At 31.1% G+C, this 20,061-nt stretch overlaps 1 protein-coding gene across 1 annotated transcript in view; it reads right to left on the reverse strand.

The window, feature by feature from the left end:
* LOC135958499 (uncharacterized) overlaps positions 1 to 20,061 on the reverse strand; it is a 106,825-nt gene that overhangs the window by 4,910 nt on the left and 81,854 nt on the right. The window contains exons 19-21 of the mRNA XM_065509406.1: positions 15,647 to 15,889; positions 4,298 to 4,635; positions 1,655 to 2,491 (exon numbers count right to left, since the gene is read on the reverse strand). Of these exons, the coding sequence (XP_065365478.1) occupies positions 1,655 to 2,491; positions 4,298 to 4,635; positions 15,647 to 15,889 (1,418 nt within the window). The remainder of the gene's footprint in view (positions 1 to 1,654; positions 2,492 to 4,297; positions 4,636 to 15,646; positions 15,890 to 20,061) is intronic.

The raw sequence follows: 20,061 nt of genomic DNA on the forward strand, positions 1-20,061 counted from the left end.
CCGACTACTATTTGTTTCTATCGATGTAGAACGCTCTCTCTGGGATACACTTCACTTTGGAACAGAGTATCCGATATTGGCTTGATTCGTTCTTGGATCGGAATCCATATGTTGCCATAAAGATCGAAAAAGGTCATAGCTAACAATGGCCAATAATTTGAACAAATTCATATTGTACAAATGTTTCAAAATAAAAGCTAAAAAATTGAAAAAATTCCGAGTTTTTTAAGTCATATGAAAGAACTTGACTGGTACGAACAACTTTTAGTGTCTAGATCTTTAAGAATAATTTTTAGTCAAGAATTAAGGAGAATTCAAGTAGGATTCATTCTCTAATCTGCTTTGGATAGTTGGTCCTCAGACTAATTTTAAAGAAAAGTTCACATTTAAGAGTGCAATGGTACACAGAGGCGGAAATAATTTTATTCTGAAATAATTTGGTAGATCGTGGACGATTGGAGATACATATCTAAATGTAATTTTACACTTTAAAAATTTCAAGAGAATGAAATGTTTGAGAGTTTCCTGAAGGGTTGCTATAAGAAATATTTGGTATTATTGTCAACTTTAGAACGTGGGGATCCTACAGAACTTCTCCACGTTTTATATAAAATTTTAGCTGAAATATAACAGACTCATTTTCCGAACCTAAGTAGGAATGTCTCATCAAAAAAATCAAATGAATAAACTAAATGAGGAGCCGCAGAACAAAAGGTACTTTTTCGAATTTTTTTACAAATTGATTTTTTGGTATTTTTATAATATTTGGGTTGAAATCTTCTAGAAGAAATCAATTTTCCAAAATTTTTAGGTTTTCAAAAAAGTAACTTTTGTTATGCGGCTCCTCAAATATCGCTTGAACTAAAAGAGATAACCTACACATATAAGCATAGATTACATAAGACATTTTCAAATACTATTTTGACATTTGGATAATAAATAAAATTTTGTTGATTTTTTTTTTAAATTTTGAAGGCTCGTTGCGACCAACTTGGGGCCGCCCAATAACAACCGTTCCAGCTATGAATCCATGCATATACAAATCTCAGAAACGCCTAACCCTGACTGTGTTAAAATTCCATTATTATATATATGTACATATCGTTCACGATCTACCGAATTATTTCCAAAATAAAATGTTTTTAATCCACTGTGCGATGTTGGCTACTAGTTGGAAGATTTCATAAGTCTTAACCATTATTCCTACCGTTTCGAAAAAAATCTTGTAAAAAAGACCTTTTTGTCCTATAATCCAGCTCAGCAACGAATTGGTCAAACATTTTGAGAAATGGTATTTTAAATTAGTGTAAACATTAATTTTAGTTTTGAACATTGACGATTTTTTCAGTTTCAAATAGAAAAAAATATCGCTTTAGCAATATATGTAGATGATGTCCAGGTTGTATAATGCCTATGAAAAACTAGCTGCATATGATAATGGACCAGAACTTAAAACTAAAAATAATCTAAAATATGTGAGACAAATTTAACATATTAAAATTAGATTTTCACCATCCAAATAGCATGATCTGCCTAATAATGTGCTGATATATCTCACATTTCTTCTAAGTAAACTAAAATTTTTTGCACGAAAATGAAATATTAAATACGAAAAGATTTGTTTTGTAAAATATTCCTACTTTACCATACTCACCGATAACTGTGTATCACTATGATCACTCTTATCATCATCACTAAAGTCCCCACCCGATGATGGATCCTCTTGGAATATGGGACTATTCGAGCGTTGAGGTCGCGGCATTATCGGTGTTAAAGCTGGCGATGGCATTGGCGTGGGCATCTCTCGTATGGGCGACAGACACTTATTGTTAATGCTCGGTATTTCAAGCAATATTGTCGGTGGGTGCAATAGATTCGACGATGAGGACGACGACGCCGACGAGGTCGCCGATGATTTGTGCGCATTGAGAACATCTAATACAGGCACTTCGATGGTGGTTTGACGATAGAACACCGGTGAGTCGGGAGCACCACTGGAGAAACTAACCGGTGTGTGCATTGACGATGTGGAAGATTCATCATCACCCGGTGCATCGTCCTGTGGACTCGAGACGGTGGGCGTTGTTGAGGGCGACACAAAGACCGAGGTCGTTGAAGGCATTGTATTAGTTGTTGTATTCGATGCATTTCCAGCCGCATTGGCGAAATTACGAAACATGGCGAGTATTGAGTCGGCACTGGAGACTTTGGGACGCGCTGGCGAGCCGATGCGACAGCGTGTCGGCATGCCCGACGGCAAGCCACTGAGCTGATTGTTATTCGTACTGCCCATTTCACTGCCACTGGTTTGTATTGAACGCAGACCAAAATCGGTTAATGCCAAGTCGGAACTTGAAAATGAGTCACTGCCGTGCGTAGATGATGTGCTATGAGGTGAACGCATTTCGTTGGTGCAGGGTGATGGTGGCATAGAACTTGCTCGCATTTGTAAGTCAGTTGGCAGGCTAAGAGCACTAGAATTACGAGTTGTCTGTTTGCAAGAAGAAATGTTGGTTATTTAGTTAAAAAGGCCAGTTGTTATTTACAAAGTCTTCTTTCTACTCAAGACAATTATACATATTTTTTCTATAGCAATAAAGTGCTTAAGTGCGACTTAAGCATTTGTTGGATTAAATTCGGGGATTTGCATAAAGGTGGCTTAAATTTTGGTATAAAAGTCGAGATTAATTCCACGAAAATTTTAAACAATATTCTGACAACTAAGTTCCTCCTCTAAAGAGCTACAAAATACTGTTTTTTTGATTTTTTAGCTAAAAAGTTTTTAAGTGCGACTTAAGTATTTGTTGGTTAAAATTCGAAGAATTGCTCCTAAACATTGAAACAAAAACTGGGATTTGTTCCACGAAAATTAAACTCATCTTTCTCGAGGAAATTCCGAGATTTGCAAAGATTGAATTGGTTTATAATGATATACTCAACTAGATTCTTTATCTAAAAAGATTTATAAAAATGTGGTCTAAACGTTGGAACAAAACCCATCTTATTCTTTGGAAATGGTCTTATTTTTTGGAACAAAATTAATTAATGAGATTCTGCATAGACTTATTCAGGGCGCGATTTGAACCTGATAGACTTTAGAGTGTTTTCTAAAGCCGCTGGTCTATTTCAATAAGCTGAAATCTACCGATGTCTTCAAAGCTTAATTTCACTAGGATGTGGCAGACCTTTTGGATCGCGTCATCGCTCAGTGGTGTCGATCGTTGTAGTAGCAATAAATCTGAATCTTCAAAACTACTGGTCCAATTTTAAAATGCTGCATGAACGAATGTAGAGCCGAATTTAGAAAGAAAATATTTGTACATGTTACAAGTTGAACAAAGTTTTCTCACTCAGAGGTTGTTAGAGGCCAATTTTGACACCCTGTATTTCATCTTGTATTCTAACATGCTGGTCAAAAATTTAATTATTTTAGCCGATGTCTCCTCTAAGATTCGTTTTTATATAATTTTGCAATAGGAACAGTAGTAGACGATTCCGATTTCTTACCTTCGATCGACCCTACAGTTCACCGTGCGATGGCGATCCGAAAGTCTAGTGTAAATTTCATAACACTGAAAAATTCTGAGTCTAAAAAAATAAGCTTCCAATATTTATTGGCTTCTTTTCATGGTTATAAACCACCTAGGAATTTAGGAATTTAGTCACTTGAGTAGCAATTCTAATATCAATTAAATTTCAAAGCAATATACAAATATTAATAAATTGATTTGGTTTTAAGAAACGTTTATAAAATTAAGAAGACAATTTCAACACAGGGTGATTCCCAGACAAACAGTTGAGAGTGTAGTAAAGTGTTTGTTTCAGCTACAAATTGTGTGTACGTGAAGAGATGATCGTTTGGTTGGTTGGTGTCTACGCTATGAAATATGTTGTTGAAAGATCGATAGAATGATTGAAGTAGTGCAGCATGAAATTTCTAATAGAATGCAAAATTTTTGAAAAGAGTGCTTTTTAAACAAATTGATTTTGTAATAATGAGGATTTTTTCTCTCTCTTTGTTTGGTTATACTTTGTTTTTCGTTTTGAATGTTTAAAGAAAAGCTTCATTCTCTTCTTCAGGGTTGTTTGGAGTCCGTATATAATGACTCTTTGTTTTTGCCTGAGAATCATTGCCCTTGTTGGTAAATTTCAAAGTTAAAAAAAAGTAAACGATAAAAAAAGATTAAATTATTAATAAAATTAGTAAACAAAAATAAAATTGGGTTAACATATAAAAGGGAATTTGGGACGATAGCTTAAAACAAATTAAGCTTACCGCCATTGTTCCTATATCTACCTCGGACCCTGAACTCATTTCAGCTGAAACTTTATTCAGCAAACGGGCAAATGTCACCTTCTTTTCCAGTTTCGGATCGTTAATGGCTCTCTCCACGGTGGCCGAAGTTAAGGAAACGGTATTTTCCGAAAATGTGGTTTCTTTAAGATCACTCTCCGAATCCACATTGCTGGCTCTTAAACGATTCTCCGACATAGAGATTAATTCTCCCAAACTTACTTTAGGCTTGGCCTGTTGAGCGGCTGGTGAAACTAATTGTTGAAGAATTTGTTTCTTTTCGGCAGCATTTTTCTTAACCGGTGTAGAATTGTTGCGCTTTTTGCGAGGTGAGGGTGAACCTAGGGGTTCATGAAAGCAAAAGAGAATAGAAAAGAAAGTTTTAAAATATTAGTAAAGATTTTTTGGTTTTGTTAAAGATTTTGTTTTAAATAGACAATATGTTATTTTTCTAGTTTTTTTTTCGAAATTATAAATAAACATTTAAGAATTTTTTTAGTTAAAGAAAGTATAAAACATATAAAAACATAGAAGTGTTTGAAAAATGCTATTTTTTTAGAATTTTAAAATTTGGTTATTTGTATCTAATTAAAGCGGTTTACTAAGGGGTGCTCTACAAAAAATAAGAGAAAATAATATATTACAGGGAAATAATACTACAATTACTACAAATATTAGAGAAATATTTAAAAATTAATAGGTTTTAATAAATAAAATCATGCAACTTAGGTATACTTTTATAAAATTGCGCAATATTAAAGAGAAGTATACGTTGGTAAATATTTGGATTTTAAAAGATTAATTTTGAAAAAGAGGTAGTATTGAAAATGTAATATCATATTGTAACATTTATAATTGTTGTATTATGCAGGATGCAAAACTTATCATTAGTATTAACCAGTTGGAAATTTCACACATTGTACTTTCAAAAAAATAGTAAATATCCCCAGTCTTTCTAGAGTTATTTACACGAGACAAATTAGTGGTCAGTATGATGTGATCATGTATCACAAATTATTAAAAAGCTTTTTTTACTTTGTGTTATGCTATATAACTCGAAAGAACTTGATGAACCAGCGGATTATATATTAAGCTGTCTTAATTATATGGAGAGTAATCAGCAGATATTACTCTACATGAGCTATTAGGTACTTACACCCATATGCATAAACAGTTTATAATTTTATCAAAGGTTTATGAAACAGATTTTGCATGGAAATTTTGTTTTATAAACTTTTGATAAATTTATAAACTGTTTATGCATATGGGTGTTAGTTTATATATAATATTCAAATAAAAAATTCAGGTACATCCAGAGGTCATTCAGCATCATCACCCTAGCCACGATAATTGTGGCTTTATCGGGTCTGCGTATCAATAGGAAAGTATGTTCTGCATCAACGTCATTTATATGAGGGGCATTCTTGGAATCTGTCAAGTTAATATCTCCAAATGAGCGGTGTTATCGTAAACCTCAGAATAACTTCTTCTCTTTACGAGATCAATCATACTGATAGAGTCCAATAACTTGTTATCATCCAATATTGTAAGTTGATCTTCAAACTTATATCATGGAATGAATATTGGAAAGAGTTGCAAACACCATTCGCTATGTTCGCCTAAGTTTTCGGTTATTCGAATATTACTTGATTAGTAAAAAAAGGGACACCATAGAGCGTATTCACTCAGCTTCTTTGTCTTATCAGAAATTGAATTATATACCAACATCCTTGGACTGTCATGGTAGTATGTTGTCTTAGATCTCAGAAAAATAAAACTTGTTCTCTTTAAGAGAAATTACAAGATGGATTCAACCTAATATCTTGGGATAGGATTTACTATCCTTAGCTTCAATATCAAGGAATGCAACTGCGAAAGTGACAGTGACTTTTTACTCCGGGTTGACTTCAAACATCAATCGCTATATCTCTATTGCGGATCGCTTATTTGGTCTATAACGGGGTAATAAAATAGGAGCTTTTGTGTAATCTGAAACTGAATACTGTGTCAAACTCCTTGGTACATCAAGGCAGAAAGATTCCTATGCTGTTGATGATGTTGTAATCAACGTCATTTATATAAGGAACATCACTGGCGGCAGTCTATCTTCATGCTGAATATCAAGTAATAGACAAAAAATTGCTTTTTGCTCCAGCAAGATAAATAGTTTAGGATTGACTGCAAATATATTTTACTTGGTTATAGACCTGCAATTGTTTGTTACATTATATTGTATACCATTATCGTTTAGCGGCCTGCTTTAAAGAAAGGAACCTATCGATAATTTTCCGAGTTCACGAATAAGGAAAGGAATCTACATTGGTGGCCTTATGTGATATTGAAGGGTCTTTAATAATGAGAAACCGGCTTTGGGCAGAATTGGATATAGACCAATCGATTGTTCGCTTCATAGGGAAACTTCCGAAAAATACAGTCTTTATCTCTAATATAGGGAATACTAAAGGGTAGCAAACCGGAGCATTCCACAGTAAGAGCGTTTTACCGACTCGCCTATGAAATCTTGTCATTAACATCTTGCTCGTGGAACTTGATTCAATGATGTTTACAACAGTTGTGTATGTGAAAGTTTCCGGGAAGTACATGGCGACGCCCACGCAACGTTTACAAGCTTTACAAAGTAAACTTAGCCGCTTGAGCAATAGTGTGAATCCTGGGAAAACTCAACTTGTACTCTTTTTGAGAAAGTACAAGATACCCACTACCGTTCCTCAATGGGATGTTACTCGGACTTTCGGACATTGAGAAGTATCTGGGAATTAATCTAGACTCCAAACTGTCCTGATTAAGTCCTTACAAATGTATAGTGTACTGGTTTAGTGGAGGGCACTTGGTAAATCCATCTAGTGCGGGACTATCGAAAGGATGCTGTTTGCTTCTGCACTACGAAGTGCTTCTGATGGCTTTAAAATCAACTGTCTGGGTCAGTACTGCGAGGAACATTCTGGGAATACCAAACATGTGATCGCTGTGAATACTTACTATTGCACTCCCATATTCTTCCTTCGCAGAAGTTTGTCTGTATCGACCTTAGGCGGATCGTCTTCAAATGTAGACAAGTTCGAGATTTACAATGATAGTTCCAAGTCCTCGACTGCGTTGTGTAGTTGTTTTTACATTTCGGAAGGGGATCAATGCAGTTTTTCCAGAATAGTATTGGTCATAAAGAGGGCGGTGCACTGCTTGACGTATTACTGGATATTCGGTGAGAACATCAAAATTTGTAGCACTACTTAGAAGTAGTTTAGTAATGACTGTTTTATAATCTGTAATTACTAAACTATTTCGAGATCTACACAGATAGTTCCAAGTTCTCGACTGGATTGGGTAGATATTTTTATATTCCCCGATTTCGGAAAGGGTCTGCTTCAGACTATAGGATCAATGCAACTTTGTCCATGATAAAATTTCGGCCATAAAGAGGACGGTGCACTGTTTGAGGTATTTCTGGACATTGGGTAAGAATATCCAAATTTGTAGCATTATTTAGAAGTAGTTTTATAATGACTGCATTATATTCTGATGGAAACATCCAAATTTTTAGCATTACTTAAAAGTAGTTTGGTAATGAATAGATATCAGTATGCACTGGTAGAGGTATTGTTGGATATTCGGTGAGAACATCCAAATATGTACCGACAGTGAACATGCAATTAAATATCTCTCTCTGGTGAGATTATAACCTAGAATTATTCTGAAAATGACACTGCTGATGAACTGATCAAAGTTGGCTCTCGTTACCAAGATGACGAGATTGATTTTCTCGTCGGTTTACCGCTTTCATGCTGTTATTTATTCATATAGTGGAAAATTTATGGGTCTGCTTATACCAGATGCTCTTATTTGGACGTCGTCTTTGATATGACTCTCATGGTATAGGCTCTGGATTATGATAGCTATGTTGACAGAATATTGTTTAACAGGAGCGCTTGCTAGGAGAATGAATGTTTCTTCCAGTAGAAGTTGTCATGACGAAGACGAGGCGGAAACTGTAGTTCTTTTCTGCACGACCTAAAGAATGCAAAAGTCTTAGTTTAAGGGACAGAAACATGATAATTTAGTAAGTCACAAAGGGAAGTGAGCTGATGTAAATGGACATTGTTCCAAGTTCTTGAGTATAGGTTTCCATGGCTTGTCGATGAGTATTCTGTTTGCTTCACAAATGTCAAAATAAAACTGACAGGGTGATATATTCGGGTTCATCCATGTATTATATGATATTTTTTTAGAAATCCAAATATATTTCTACACGTACTTCCCTTATTGCAAAAATAAATAATATTTCATTAACAATATACTGATTAACCAATATTTGCTAAAGCTAATTTCAAACTCAAAATACAAAACATCAATTTATATACAAAATACATAATAACATAATAACAAGTAATAAACATTTTCTAGCTATAATTCTTAATAATTAAATAGTAGTATTTATAAATAAAGTTTTTTTGTTTAAATTCGCCCACCAGCAGCCACAAAAGATCTTGAATTTTTGGTTTTCTCGTATGAAAAAGTTAAAATTATTAAATAGTTTTGTTAAATTTTATGAAGTTGTCAATTTGTTATTAAAAAAGTTTTATTTAAAATAGTTCTTCTTCTAGTTTAGTCATTCTTTTACAATTAATGAAGGATTTAGTTTTTCATGTGTTTTAGTTTTTTTTTTAATAATAAGTATTTTTTATTTAATAACTAAAATATTTACAACTTATTCTCTAACAAAATGTATGGTTTTGCTTTATTTTTTTCTGTTTGATAATTAAGTTTTGCTAGCAGAGTCCTAAGTAGTCGAGTAAATACGATTATGTCTCTAAAGTGTTTGGTATTTGTATAGTGCTTATTTATGGGAGTTAAGGAAGAAAGATATGGAGTTGAAGGGATTAAATTGACAAAAGGATAATTTAGGTTAACAAGAGAGTAATTTTTGAGTCTTTATTTGGAAGCATTATAAAGCTAAATTGGTGGATGTTATATAGAATTAGAGTCCAAAATTGTTTAGGAAAATGTTAAAATCAAAGGAATAGCTAATTCAGACAGATATATTTAAAAATATTTACAACATTTCAAAACATTTTCATCAACATCTTGAAAATGTCATGCCGCTATAGATTAAAATACATTGTAATTGCTTTCACAAGCAGACAGCATTACTTGGAAGTTGTTTAGTAATGACTGGCTTATAATCTTATGTTTATATTGTTTTTTAGACATCAGTGTGAATATAAGAGGCTCAACTCAATAAGATTCTCATTTAATTAAGCAGTTTACGCTTAGCCCGAAGTGCTGTATATCGCTATAGCTATAGATTTTCCGAAGTACGTAACTAACCCGCCATCTCTCTGATGTCGTGTTGTAGGGTAACTTACCCGACTTTCATTTATTCTAACAATGATTCTTGCAGAACCTGGGATTATAATAAATAGATTTTAAAATCCATAGCAGCATTCACTAGGATAATTCCTCCTGATTGAATCCTTCAAATTAATATAGCAGTTAAATCTTACATGATATCTTCTAACATCTTTCTTTCTTAATCCAAAATAAGCATCAACAATGTCAAAACCAATTAATGCATGAAAACTAAAACGTCTGAAAATTATATATGTATGTATGTAGAAACAATTAATTAAATACATGAATTGTTGTATGGACTCACATTTGTTTGATGTTAATCTTTAACGTATTGTTTGTTACTAAGTAGTAGGTACAAATAATTAATTGTTCTTTCTCGCTGAAACTTACAAATAAAATTATACAGAAAAAACATTACATTTTAAGCAGGTGTTGAAAAGCTAAAGCTTTTATTGTATTTTGTTATTATTTTTAGGAAGAAGGATTTTTTTTGGATATAAATACAAAGTGCAATATTTTAATACAGTAAATAATCATATGTTTTCAAAATTGATTTGAAAATATGTTGAGAGTGTTGGTTTCATAGGAGAGGGATTTTTAAACAAGCGGGGACATACAAGTGCATTAGCTGTTAGATAATGTTACAGATCCGGGAAGAGGCGTTTAAGTAGGTCTAGTGTGGTTACTTTGAAAGAATTATTGAGAGCATTATGACACCTTATGCAATGTGAATTTTGTTACAATTTATTTTAAATGCTTACCAATTTGTGAGGTTATTGAATAAGGGTCTTTGTGTTTGAGTTATTGCGATAGAATGTGAAATTTTTAAGATTTTTTGCAATTTAAATAACGCACAGTGGGTTTATCTTGCTGTAGAAATAATTTATTTTGGGAGTCGGAAGACTGATTTTTTAATAAAATATATTTTACGTTGTTTTTTAATTTTAAGGTGTGATTTCACTATAGAAGTCAGCTTATTTCTATATCCTCAAATATGCATATATAAACAATTTTGCCTGGCACAAGATGCTGGACAAATATTTAATTAAATCAGGCAGTTATGCAGATATTAAATGAGAACCAAAGAGAATCCGGAGTCAAATGTTGCAATTTTGATGTAGTCGGTCACATTCAGCGAAACTGAAAAGATCCAACAAAGTGAAAACGGCATGGAGAATAAAAAAAAATCAAATGATGATCCGCTGTCAAGACGATTGCTTTTGACTAATGCATGTAGTTTTCAGTGAAGATTGTCATGTGGCGCAATGAAATACTCAGTACTAGCGAAAATATTTACGGCTAAAGAAGACGAACGAAGGTACGCCACAATGAAAACTCGGCTGGAAGTCCACTGCTGCAACCATAGCACATAGGTCTCCACGACCCATTTTTTTGGCCAAAACTCAAAACTTTTTTTCCTATATTTGTTGTTGGAATATTGTCAAACACTTCAGATAAACAAAAAAAATAATTTGTTTTTGCAAACTTCAATTCAGCGTTATTCTATGAAGTGAGAAAGTTCAATGTTTTAAGTGCAGTGGTAAACTGAAACACGTGGTGTAATTTTTTGTTTTCTTTGAGTCACATGTTACACGAAAATAAAAAAAACTTTTTAAATCAGTTAGTTATGGATATTAATGACGATGGTAAATATTTAAATTTTTAATAGTGAAATATTCCATAAATAGTAATAAGAAATTACATAAAAAACTTTCATAACTTAAAAATCAGTGATTTTAACTTTTTATAAAAAAATAGTATATAACTTACAAAATTTCAACGAACCAAAAACGCACAAACTTTCAGTGATAATTTGTGCTTACGAATCACCAATAACTTTATGCTAGTTTTTGCTTATTTTGAAGAAACCAATTTTTGTTTTAGGAAACTTTTGCTTCAAAAATTATGATTTACTCAGAGTTTAGCAAGAAAAAAATGTTTAATTATTAATTGTATCTTTTGTTTGAATTCATTTATATAAGTGAATATTTTAGTTTTGGCCAAAAAAGTGGTTCGCCAGACCTACGTGCATAGCTTGCAGCTGAAGCGAAAAATCTAATTGTGGCGCCATTTCCTAAAATAAACAAACCTTAATTGTTGCCATTTAGTTCCAAAATACATAGCAGCCAAGGTCCCCGTAACACGGTTGCAAATTCAAATCTGTTTATCTGTTGGCATTTTTATATGGATTTGGGTTTCTGAACAACAATAATTTTTTTAAAATTTGCTAAACACCTTAAGCCAGGATTTATAAAGAAAAAACTAAGACCTTTTGAATGGTATACTTTTTAAGTAACCTTGAGATATCTGTATTGATTTCTGCAGCAAAATTTTTTTTATAAAATATTGTATAAAAACATCTCCAAATTCGGAAAATGGTGATAAAATTAAAAAAAAATAAAACCATTCAAATGGCCTCATACAATTGTCAGCCCAAACATAAATATTTGCAAGGAATTTTTTACCCACAGCTCCAATTAAAAATGCCGGGGAACAATAAAATAGAGAGAGGGAATATCGAACTTTCGAAGTCAGCTGTTCTGCTAAGTGACATTCACTGGCACTTTCACATTAGTAATTTCAAAAATTTAATTTATTCATGTTTTTTTTTTTACAAGGAAGGTTGTTATGCCATACATGGAAACCTTTTGAGTTATCATATCTTAACTGGATTTAAATTAATTACGTTTTTAATTATAGATTCCAAAAATATTACTCAGTTTTTTTGTTATTACTAGAAGTACTTACAACGCACTTTCAACCAGCCAAAAAGAAATTGGTTGTTCCACCTGTTGTCAAACATAGTGGTTGCTTAAGATTTTTGACAAAGGTAGATAACAGACTGAAAAGATAATCTTGTTTGGTAGGGAAAGGATTTAGAATTTATGTGGAAATGGGTTAAAAAGGGATAGATCGGAGTGTCATTTCAAAAAGAAAATTGATAAATTCAATATGCTATACAACATTGGTATGCAATTTTACAGGTATACAACCCGAATGTAAACAATAGAGAGTAAAAGTGCAAATTTTTCAATCAGCTGCTTGATGTTGTTGCGGATATTTTATTTTTACCCATACATGCACACAAATTAAAATCTCTCTATTCGCCTAACAATGCTACACAATTTGTATCATTAAAATGCATACACTCTCACTCTCAGTAGTGAATTTAGTCCAAAAATGTAGCATGCTTTTTTGGGTTATTAACGAGACACAAAGCATGGTGCGTATGAGTGATAAAAAAAATCAAGTTTCAAATAATATGTAACCATTGAAAATTAACTGTAGCATACTTCTTTGGTTTTATTGTTGTACATCGAACGTATGAGTAATAAGCCATCATAGTAATTTTAGTACTTTATTTTTGTACAATAGCTAAATAATCACCCTTATCGTGGTTGGCGTAAATGTCTTACGCCTACGACTGTTTTGTACTAGATTAAAGATAAAATGCAAACTGTTTCTTTAATCTAGTAGGAAACTGTCGTAGGCGTTTGACGTTTACGCCAACCACGATAAGGGTGAATATTTCTGTATTCCAAAAATTTGATTTTTTAATAACACGGTGCTACGATGAAAAAAGACTTATAAAACGGCCTAGAGTGGGTTATAGGTCTTGCTGAGTACACTACAAATTGTGTCTAAAAATTTCAGAAACACCCTCAAATACAGAAGTTATTCTAAAAAACCGTTTTCAGTGATGTTCGTCGACTTATCGACCTGTAGCTCAGTCAGTTTTTGTCCGACTTTAAATTTTTTAAATTTATTTTTTGATACATTTGTAACTAATAAGAATATATATCTAAAAGAAAAACAAAATTTATCAACTTTTTCGATTTTAGTCGCTTTTCATTGCTTATTTTGATATGAAGGTTTATAAAACTTTATACCAACATCTAAATTTAGTTCTTAATAAAACATGGTTTTAATTATTCAAATCGGATTAAAATTGTAAAAGTTATTCAACTTTTAATTAACACCATTTTTAGTATTTTCTGCCCCAGCGCATATGAATAAAAAAAACAAAAAACTGTATAAAAAAAATATTTCTAAAATTTTCAATTTACAAGGTAAATTTTGTGGAACTTTTTTCAAAATAGTTTAATAACTTTTGCAAATATAAACCGATTTTAACAAGTAATATCTCATTTTTTCCCATATAGAGTTGTCTTTAAGACACTGTGCAAACAAATAGGTTTTTGTAGAAAAAAATTAAATTAGCTATTGTTGAATTTGAAAAATTATGAAAAAAATTAAAAATTAAGCGAAACTTTTTATAAAAACTTACGCAATTTTTTCGATATACATTTTATGCATACAATTTATGAAAGCTTAATTCTTTGTATATCCATAATTGTTTACAATTTTGAAATCGGTCTAAAAATGTGTGAGTTAGAGGTGCTAAGGTACTACGACCTACCCCAAAACCGTTTTTTCAAAATATCTCAAAATTTTGAGGGTGTTTCAAAATCTTTGAAAACGGTTTTAGTATGTTCTCATATAGGCCTACAACCTCCATTAGGTCGCTTTTCAAGTTCTGACAAAAAGTGTCATTTTGTAGCAGAGTGTAATTTTCCTAAAATTTTTTTAGAAATTTCTTTCATACCGCAGAAACTGAAATTAAATCAACAAATAAATTTAAATACAGAATGTATTTAAATTTGAAAAAAAATTCTTAAAATAACGTATAAAAACCAATAAGATTCGCCCACTAACCACATCTCATATAACATTATTTTGTATCAGCTATTGATTCATTAGACCTCGAATCCGAATTCTTGTTTGATATTTAACTGTATCCAATTATTACTTATCTAAACGTTATCCGGACGTAGAACAATTTCAGACCTTGGTACCAAAACTTGAAACTATAAATAAAATATGCAACATCTAAATGTTATCCGATAGATGATGTAGAACAAAATTTCAGACCTTGGAAGCATTAAAAATTCAAAAAGTGCTTCAAATAAAATATACAACATCCAAACGTTATCCGATAAATGACGGATAATAATTTGAGACCTTGTGAGCATCGAATTCTAAAATAAGGGCCACCATAGTACACACTTTATATATTAAATATAACGTCGCAAATAAGGTCGATTGGGTGTTCGTAGATAAGAGTTATGTAATTTTTTTCATAATCATCTTATCTAATTTGGCCGTAAGTGACATATTGAATATTTTAAAGTTATATTTCGAATACTTTCGAAGTTCCAAGAAATCATATAAGTAAATACATCTAAGAAAGTATTTCCATTGCTAAACAACATGTATCATTCAGTTTCATTAAAGGGGGCACTCAAACCGGGAACAAGGGAATTAGATAGAAAGTTCTAAAGAGCAACTTAAATGTATTGATAAAATATTCTTTCAAAGGATTATAAATATTTTTATATTGGAATATATAGTATGTATTTTATAGTAGTTAATTTTATTTTACAAAAATCGTGTTAACACAACATCAAGATTATTTTGATTAAACAAAATTTTGAGGGAAGGAAGGCAAGTAAAAATGGTGAGTGGTACTTATTTCAAAAAGAAAAACGTTCAGATTCATATACCAATTACAAAATGTTTTTTTACATAGAAAAAGAGACAGTTAGAACAGAGAGAGAGAGAAAGAGACAGTGAAAATAAATAAAACCAAGATTTTGGAAAAAAAATAACAAATATGAAAATTAAAAAAACATAAATATGTAAGTAATTGTTTAGTTATTGTACGTTTTTTTTAAAACAGTGTTAGAAAAAGAAAACACTTTAAATTGTTACTGATTCGAAACAATATTAATTAATTGTGTGTAATTAATGAAACAATTAGACAACAATCATTTCTCAAGGTCTTCTTTTTCTTTAAGTTTTTGTTTTGAGTGTTGAGTTTTAGTTTTAGTTGTTGTTTTTGTTTTGTTTTTTTGAGAATTATTAATTAATTTGTTTGTTTAATTCATTAATTTTTCAATTTTGAATTTAGCCTAATCTTACGTCGGGGAGGCGGTCGTAACAGATCGTCAAGTGAAAATGTACGCGCTGCTGCCCCTCCCCCTCCAGGTACTGGATTGGGGCTGCTGAGGCTCAATAATGATGGTTTTCTTATACCCAATCTGTTGAATATGGAACGAGGTGCACCCGGTGCGTTATTAACGGTCGTTTGTGGTATGGCAGTTGTAAATTGCAATTGTTCACGCAATGATGTGTGATGATGATGTCCATGTAAAGAACCAGGTGCTGTTAATTTGAAAAAGATTTATAGAAATTTCATATAAAAACATTTTTTGTTTTTTTTTTTAGTTTTTTGTTAAATTTTTTGTTTTTGGTTTTGTTCAAATTTATTTTTGTTTTCGATTTTAGTTTTTTTTTTTTTTAGAAAAATAGACAAAAATACAAAAAGAAAAAGAGAAAAAGAGTAAGAAAAAATTGCATACAGTAAAAAAATGTTCCAAAAATTATTTTCATAAAATTTAGTAAAAGAAATATGTAGCGTTAAAAACAAAACTTGAAATTGCAATAGTAATGAAAGTTTGACAAAAACAAATTTGTTGATATCTTCTGAAGAGACAAGATAATTTGAAAGCCTTCTTAAGTATAAAATTGTATGGAAAAAACCAGTCGTAGTTAAATCAAATGTTCTGCTAAATTGTAAATTGTGCTTTAGTTGGTTTTAAAATAAAAAAGGTATTAAATTAAATTAAAAAAAAAAAATATATATTTATATCACCTTATACTAATTTTAGGTTTTCATCCGATTTTGTCTATTAAACTGCAAATCAACACTATTATACTTATTAAATAACGTATTTTTGAAGTTTTTAAGTATACTTTTTAAGTACTTTTGCCAACAAAATTCAAAAAATATAAAATAGCATTAAGTCCCCCTACTAACTCACTCAGGAGCATTTGTATCTAGTTTCATTATTATTAATATATTCAAAAAGTATCATTAAAATAAAGAAAAGTACCGTATTTGGGTCAATATACCACATGGCATTCGAGTTTAAATAACATAGAGCTAGTAAATGTTTGTATAACTGGAGGAACCAATGTTTTAAATTAATAATTTCGAATAAAATGTATTTTTCACCTTTTTTGAACTTTTTTACCCATTGAGATGATTTCAGTATCGTAGTGGGAGCTCATAATACAACACTTATTTTATGAAAAAAAGTGATTTAAATAAATAGAATTTCCAAAAAGTACCAAATTTATAGTTAGTATTTTTTGATAAGTAAAGAATACGATTTGAAATTGATTTCTTCGATTACGGGTTTCAAAAAAGTACCAAAATAGGGTTTTTCCCTTTTTCTCTCCACATCCAAAATAATTAACTACTTCTGCAATGAATCTAATCATAACCACTTCATATTCTTAATTGGAAGCATTGGAACTAGTTCTGTCGTAATTCTTTCCGGAACACTTTATGTGGAACACTATTTTTATACCCTTCACCTTCGTGAGAAGGCTATATATAAGTTTGTCATTCCGTTTGTAATTTCCACAATATAATTTTCCGATCCTATAAAGTAAATATATTCTGGATCCTAATAGATAACGAAGTCGATTAAGCCATGTCCGTCCGTCTGTCTGTCTGTCTGTTTGTCTGTCTGTTGAAATCAATTTGTTGAAGACCCCAGATATCTTTGGGATCCAAATCTGCAATAACTCTGTCAGACATGCTTTCGAGAAGTTTCCTATTTAAAATCAGAAAAATCGGTCCACAAATGGCTGAGATATGAGGAAAAAAATCAGGACAACCTCGATTTTTGACATATTTTTGGCCTATATTTGGATTACCAAGTCATTAATATAGACATGATAGATATTTCAAAGACCTTTGCAACGTTTTTTTTCACAAAAAGAAATTTAAAAACCAAAAAATTTTTTTTAAAATATAAAATTTAAAAAAAAAAATTTTAAATTTAAAAAATTTCAAATAATAATTCGAAAAAATTTTTTTTCCAAAAAATTAAAAAATCAACTTTGAAAAAAAAAATTTGTTTACCTAAAAATATTTAAAATTTGTATTTTGAAGTATAATTTGGTGAAGGGTATATAAGATTCGGCACAGCCGAATATAGCTCTCTTACTTGTTGATTCTAAAGTACTTCTATAGAGTTTTAAAGTAACCAGTTCTTGGTTAGTCAACATTTCGAGCCCTTAGCGCCAAATTATCGTAAGCCACAAAACACAAATTTTACAGGAGAAGGTTTTTTTTTGATTATTTTGAAATTTATACATAGAATTCAAAATGTTATGAATATAATATAATTTCGTTCAAGCTATTTGTATATTTTTCAAAAATATTTATAACTTTTGACAATTAAAAATTCATGGAATACTTTATAGAAAAATATGACAAGAAATGTTTTTTATTGAATTTTTGCATAGATAAAAATTTTTCGAATTGAAATAAAATTTTTATTTATAAACAGTTTTTAATGAAATTTCACAGTTATGTAGATTTTACTATTTAACATGGAAAAATAAAAATGAATTTTGAAATTTATTATCAGCAATCCCGCAATTCCCAAAGAAGTGTTGAAAAATTCCAAAAATGGTAATTTTTAGTTTTTTGGCTATAATATCCATACCAGGGTCGGGGTTATCGGGACCCTTTACAAAATAATTAAAAGCATATTGGGCCACCTATAATCGGTTACTATATTTTGATATCGGATACGTGATTTGAGAATTTTTGCCCTAAAGTTTTATTTTACATAAAAAATAGGTGTTTTTTGAAAGGACCTGGTCCCCTCGGTAACAACAACTTTGAAATTGGTTTTCCTTTAAAATATTTTATGAAAACTAAGCTTTCAGAAAGTAGAAATTTCTTATACATTCTCTTAGAAACTTTTTGCGATAACTTAAAAAGAAAAAAAGTTCTTTTTTCCCAAAGTAATAGCGAAAAATCCCTTTTTAAAAAATTTGTAAATTCAAATACATATAACTTTGGACTTAGTCATTATTTTTAAACAGTTCTTTTTCCATTTGACACATACATATGTTGTTAGTCCAATAAAGGAAAACTGGAGAAAATCAGAAAATAGTTGGATATGCTGTTATAAAAAAACTGAAGTAGGGTATGTAAAAATGTTGAAATATTAATTTTCAAATGCGAATATCTCCTAAGCTTTAATAGATAATTGATAGCTATGATTTTTTGTAGTGCTCGATGTGAAGATTCTACATGTATAATGTTTTTGAAATCAGAACTCAAACCAAGAAATAATATCGCTTTAAAAATGCAACATACCCGAGGTGTCCTACTTTGAGGGCCCTTGGTGGGCCCATGAGGTCCACGTTCAAAACTTAAACTCGACAACACTTCTTCTTTGCGCATGTGAAATTTCAATCAAACCAATCCAACCATTTAGAAGTTACAGATTTATTTCCCTCTTTTTTTTATATACCACTGTGTGTCGCTTACGATAAAATTAGTTTACTGTAAAATATAAACATTGACTTACGATAAAATCTTACCCCCTATATTTTTGATGTTATTTAAAATTTTGATAATCTGAGAACGCTAAAACATCAGTCGGTCCATAAAATTTTAATTTCTTCAATAAAAAAAAAATTTTAAAAATGTCACTTACGATAATTTGGCGCTAAGGGCTCGATTTGTTCTATATATATTGGGTGTATATTCTAAAGTGAAGCGTTTCCCAGAGAGAGTTCAATCGAAACTAATAGTTAGAACCACTTCTTTCTAAATAGTTTTTAACAGGTATTGCAATATGTGGCCCAGATGATGGAATATTAATGAACGTTCAACAGCTACCAGGACGTAAATTTTATATTGCAGAGAGCCGTGGAAATGTCAATCAAAAATATAAATATACAAAAATGAATAAATTTGGTAAGAAGGTAATGGTGTGGCAAGCTATTTGCAGTTTCGGCCTTAAGACTGACTTCGGATATTTACATCAAAGAATGTCTTCAGAAACGTTTGCTACCCTTTATTAGACAACACCATTCATCAGTAAAGTTTTGGCCTGATTTGGCCTCCTGCCACTATTCCAAAGCTGCCATGGATTGGTATCGAAGCAACAAAGTCGATGTAATACCAAAACATATGAACCCACCCAATTGTCCCTAAGCTTTGGCCAATTGAAAAATATTGGGCTATTGTCAAAGCTAAATTTAAGATAAATGGAAGGGATATTATCGACAATAAAAAATTTTATCTGCTTGGAATAAATATGCAGCACAGGTGGACCGAGTCATAAAATAGAATTTTTATTAGAAATAAAGAAATATAATCAGTTTTTTTTTTGATATGCATAATTGCTAATAAATAATATTAAATTTATGGTTGAACATTATTAAATCTCGGATTTTAAGTGAACAATGCTTTACAACAATTTTCATGGAGTAATGTCTTCAAACTGGTCTTCTCACAC

This window comes from Calliphora vicina, chromosome 4, assembly GCF_958450345.1.
Source record: "Calliphora vicina chromosome 4, idCalVici1.1, whole genome shotgun sequence".
NCBI classification, from domain to species: Eukaryota; Metazoa; Arthropoda; class Insecta; order Diptera; family Calliphoridae; genus Calliphora; species Calliphora vicina.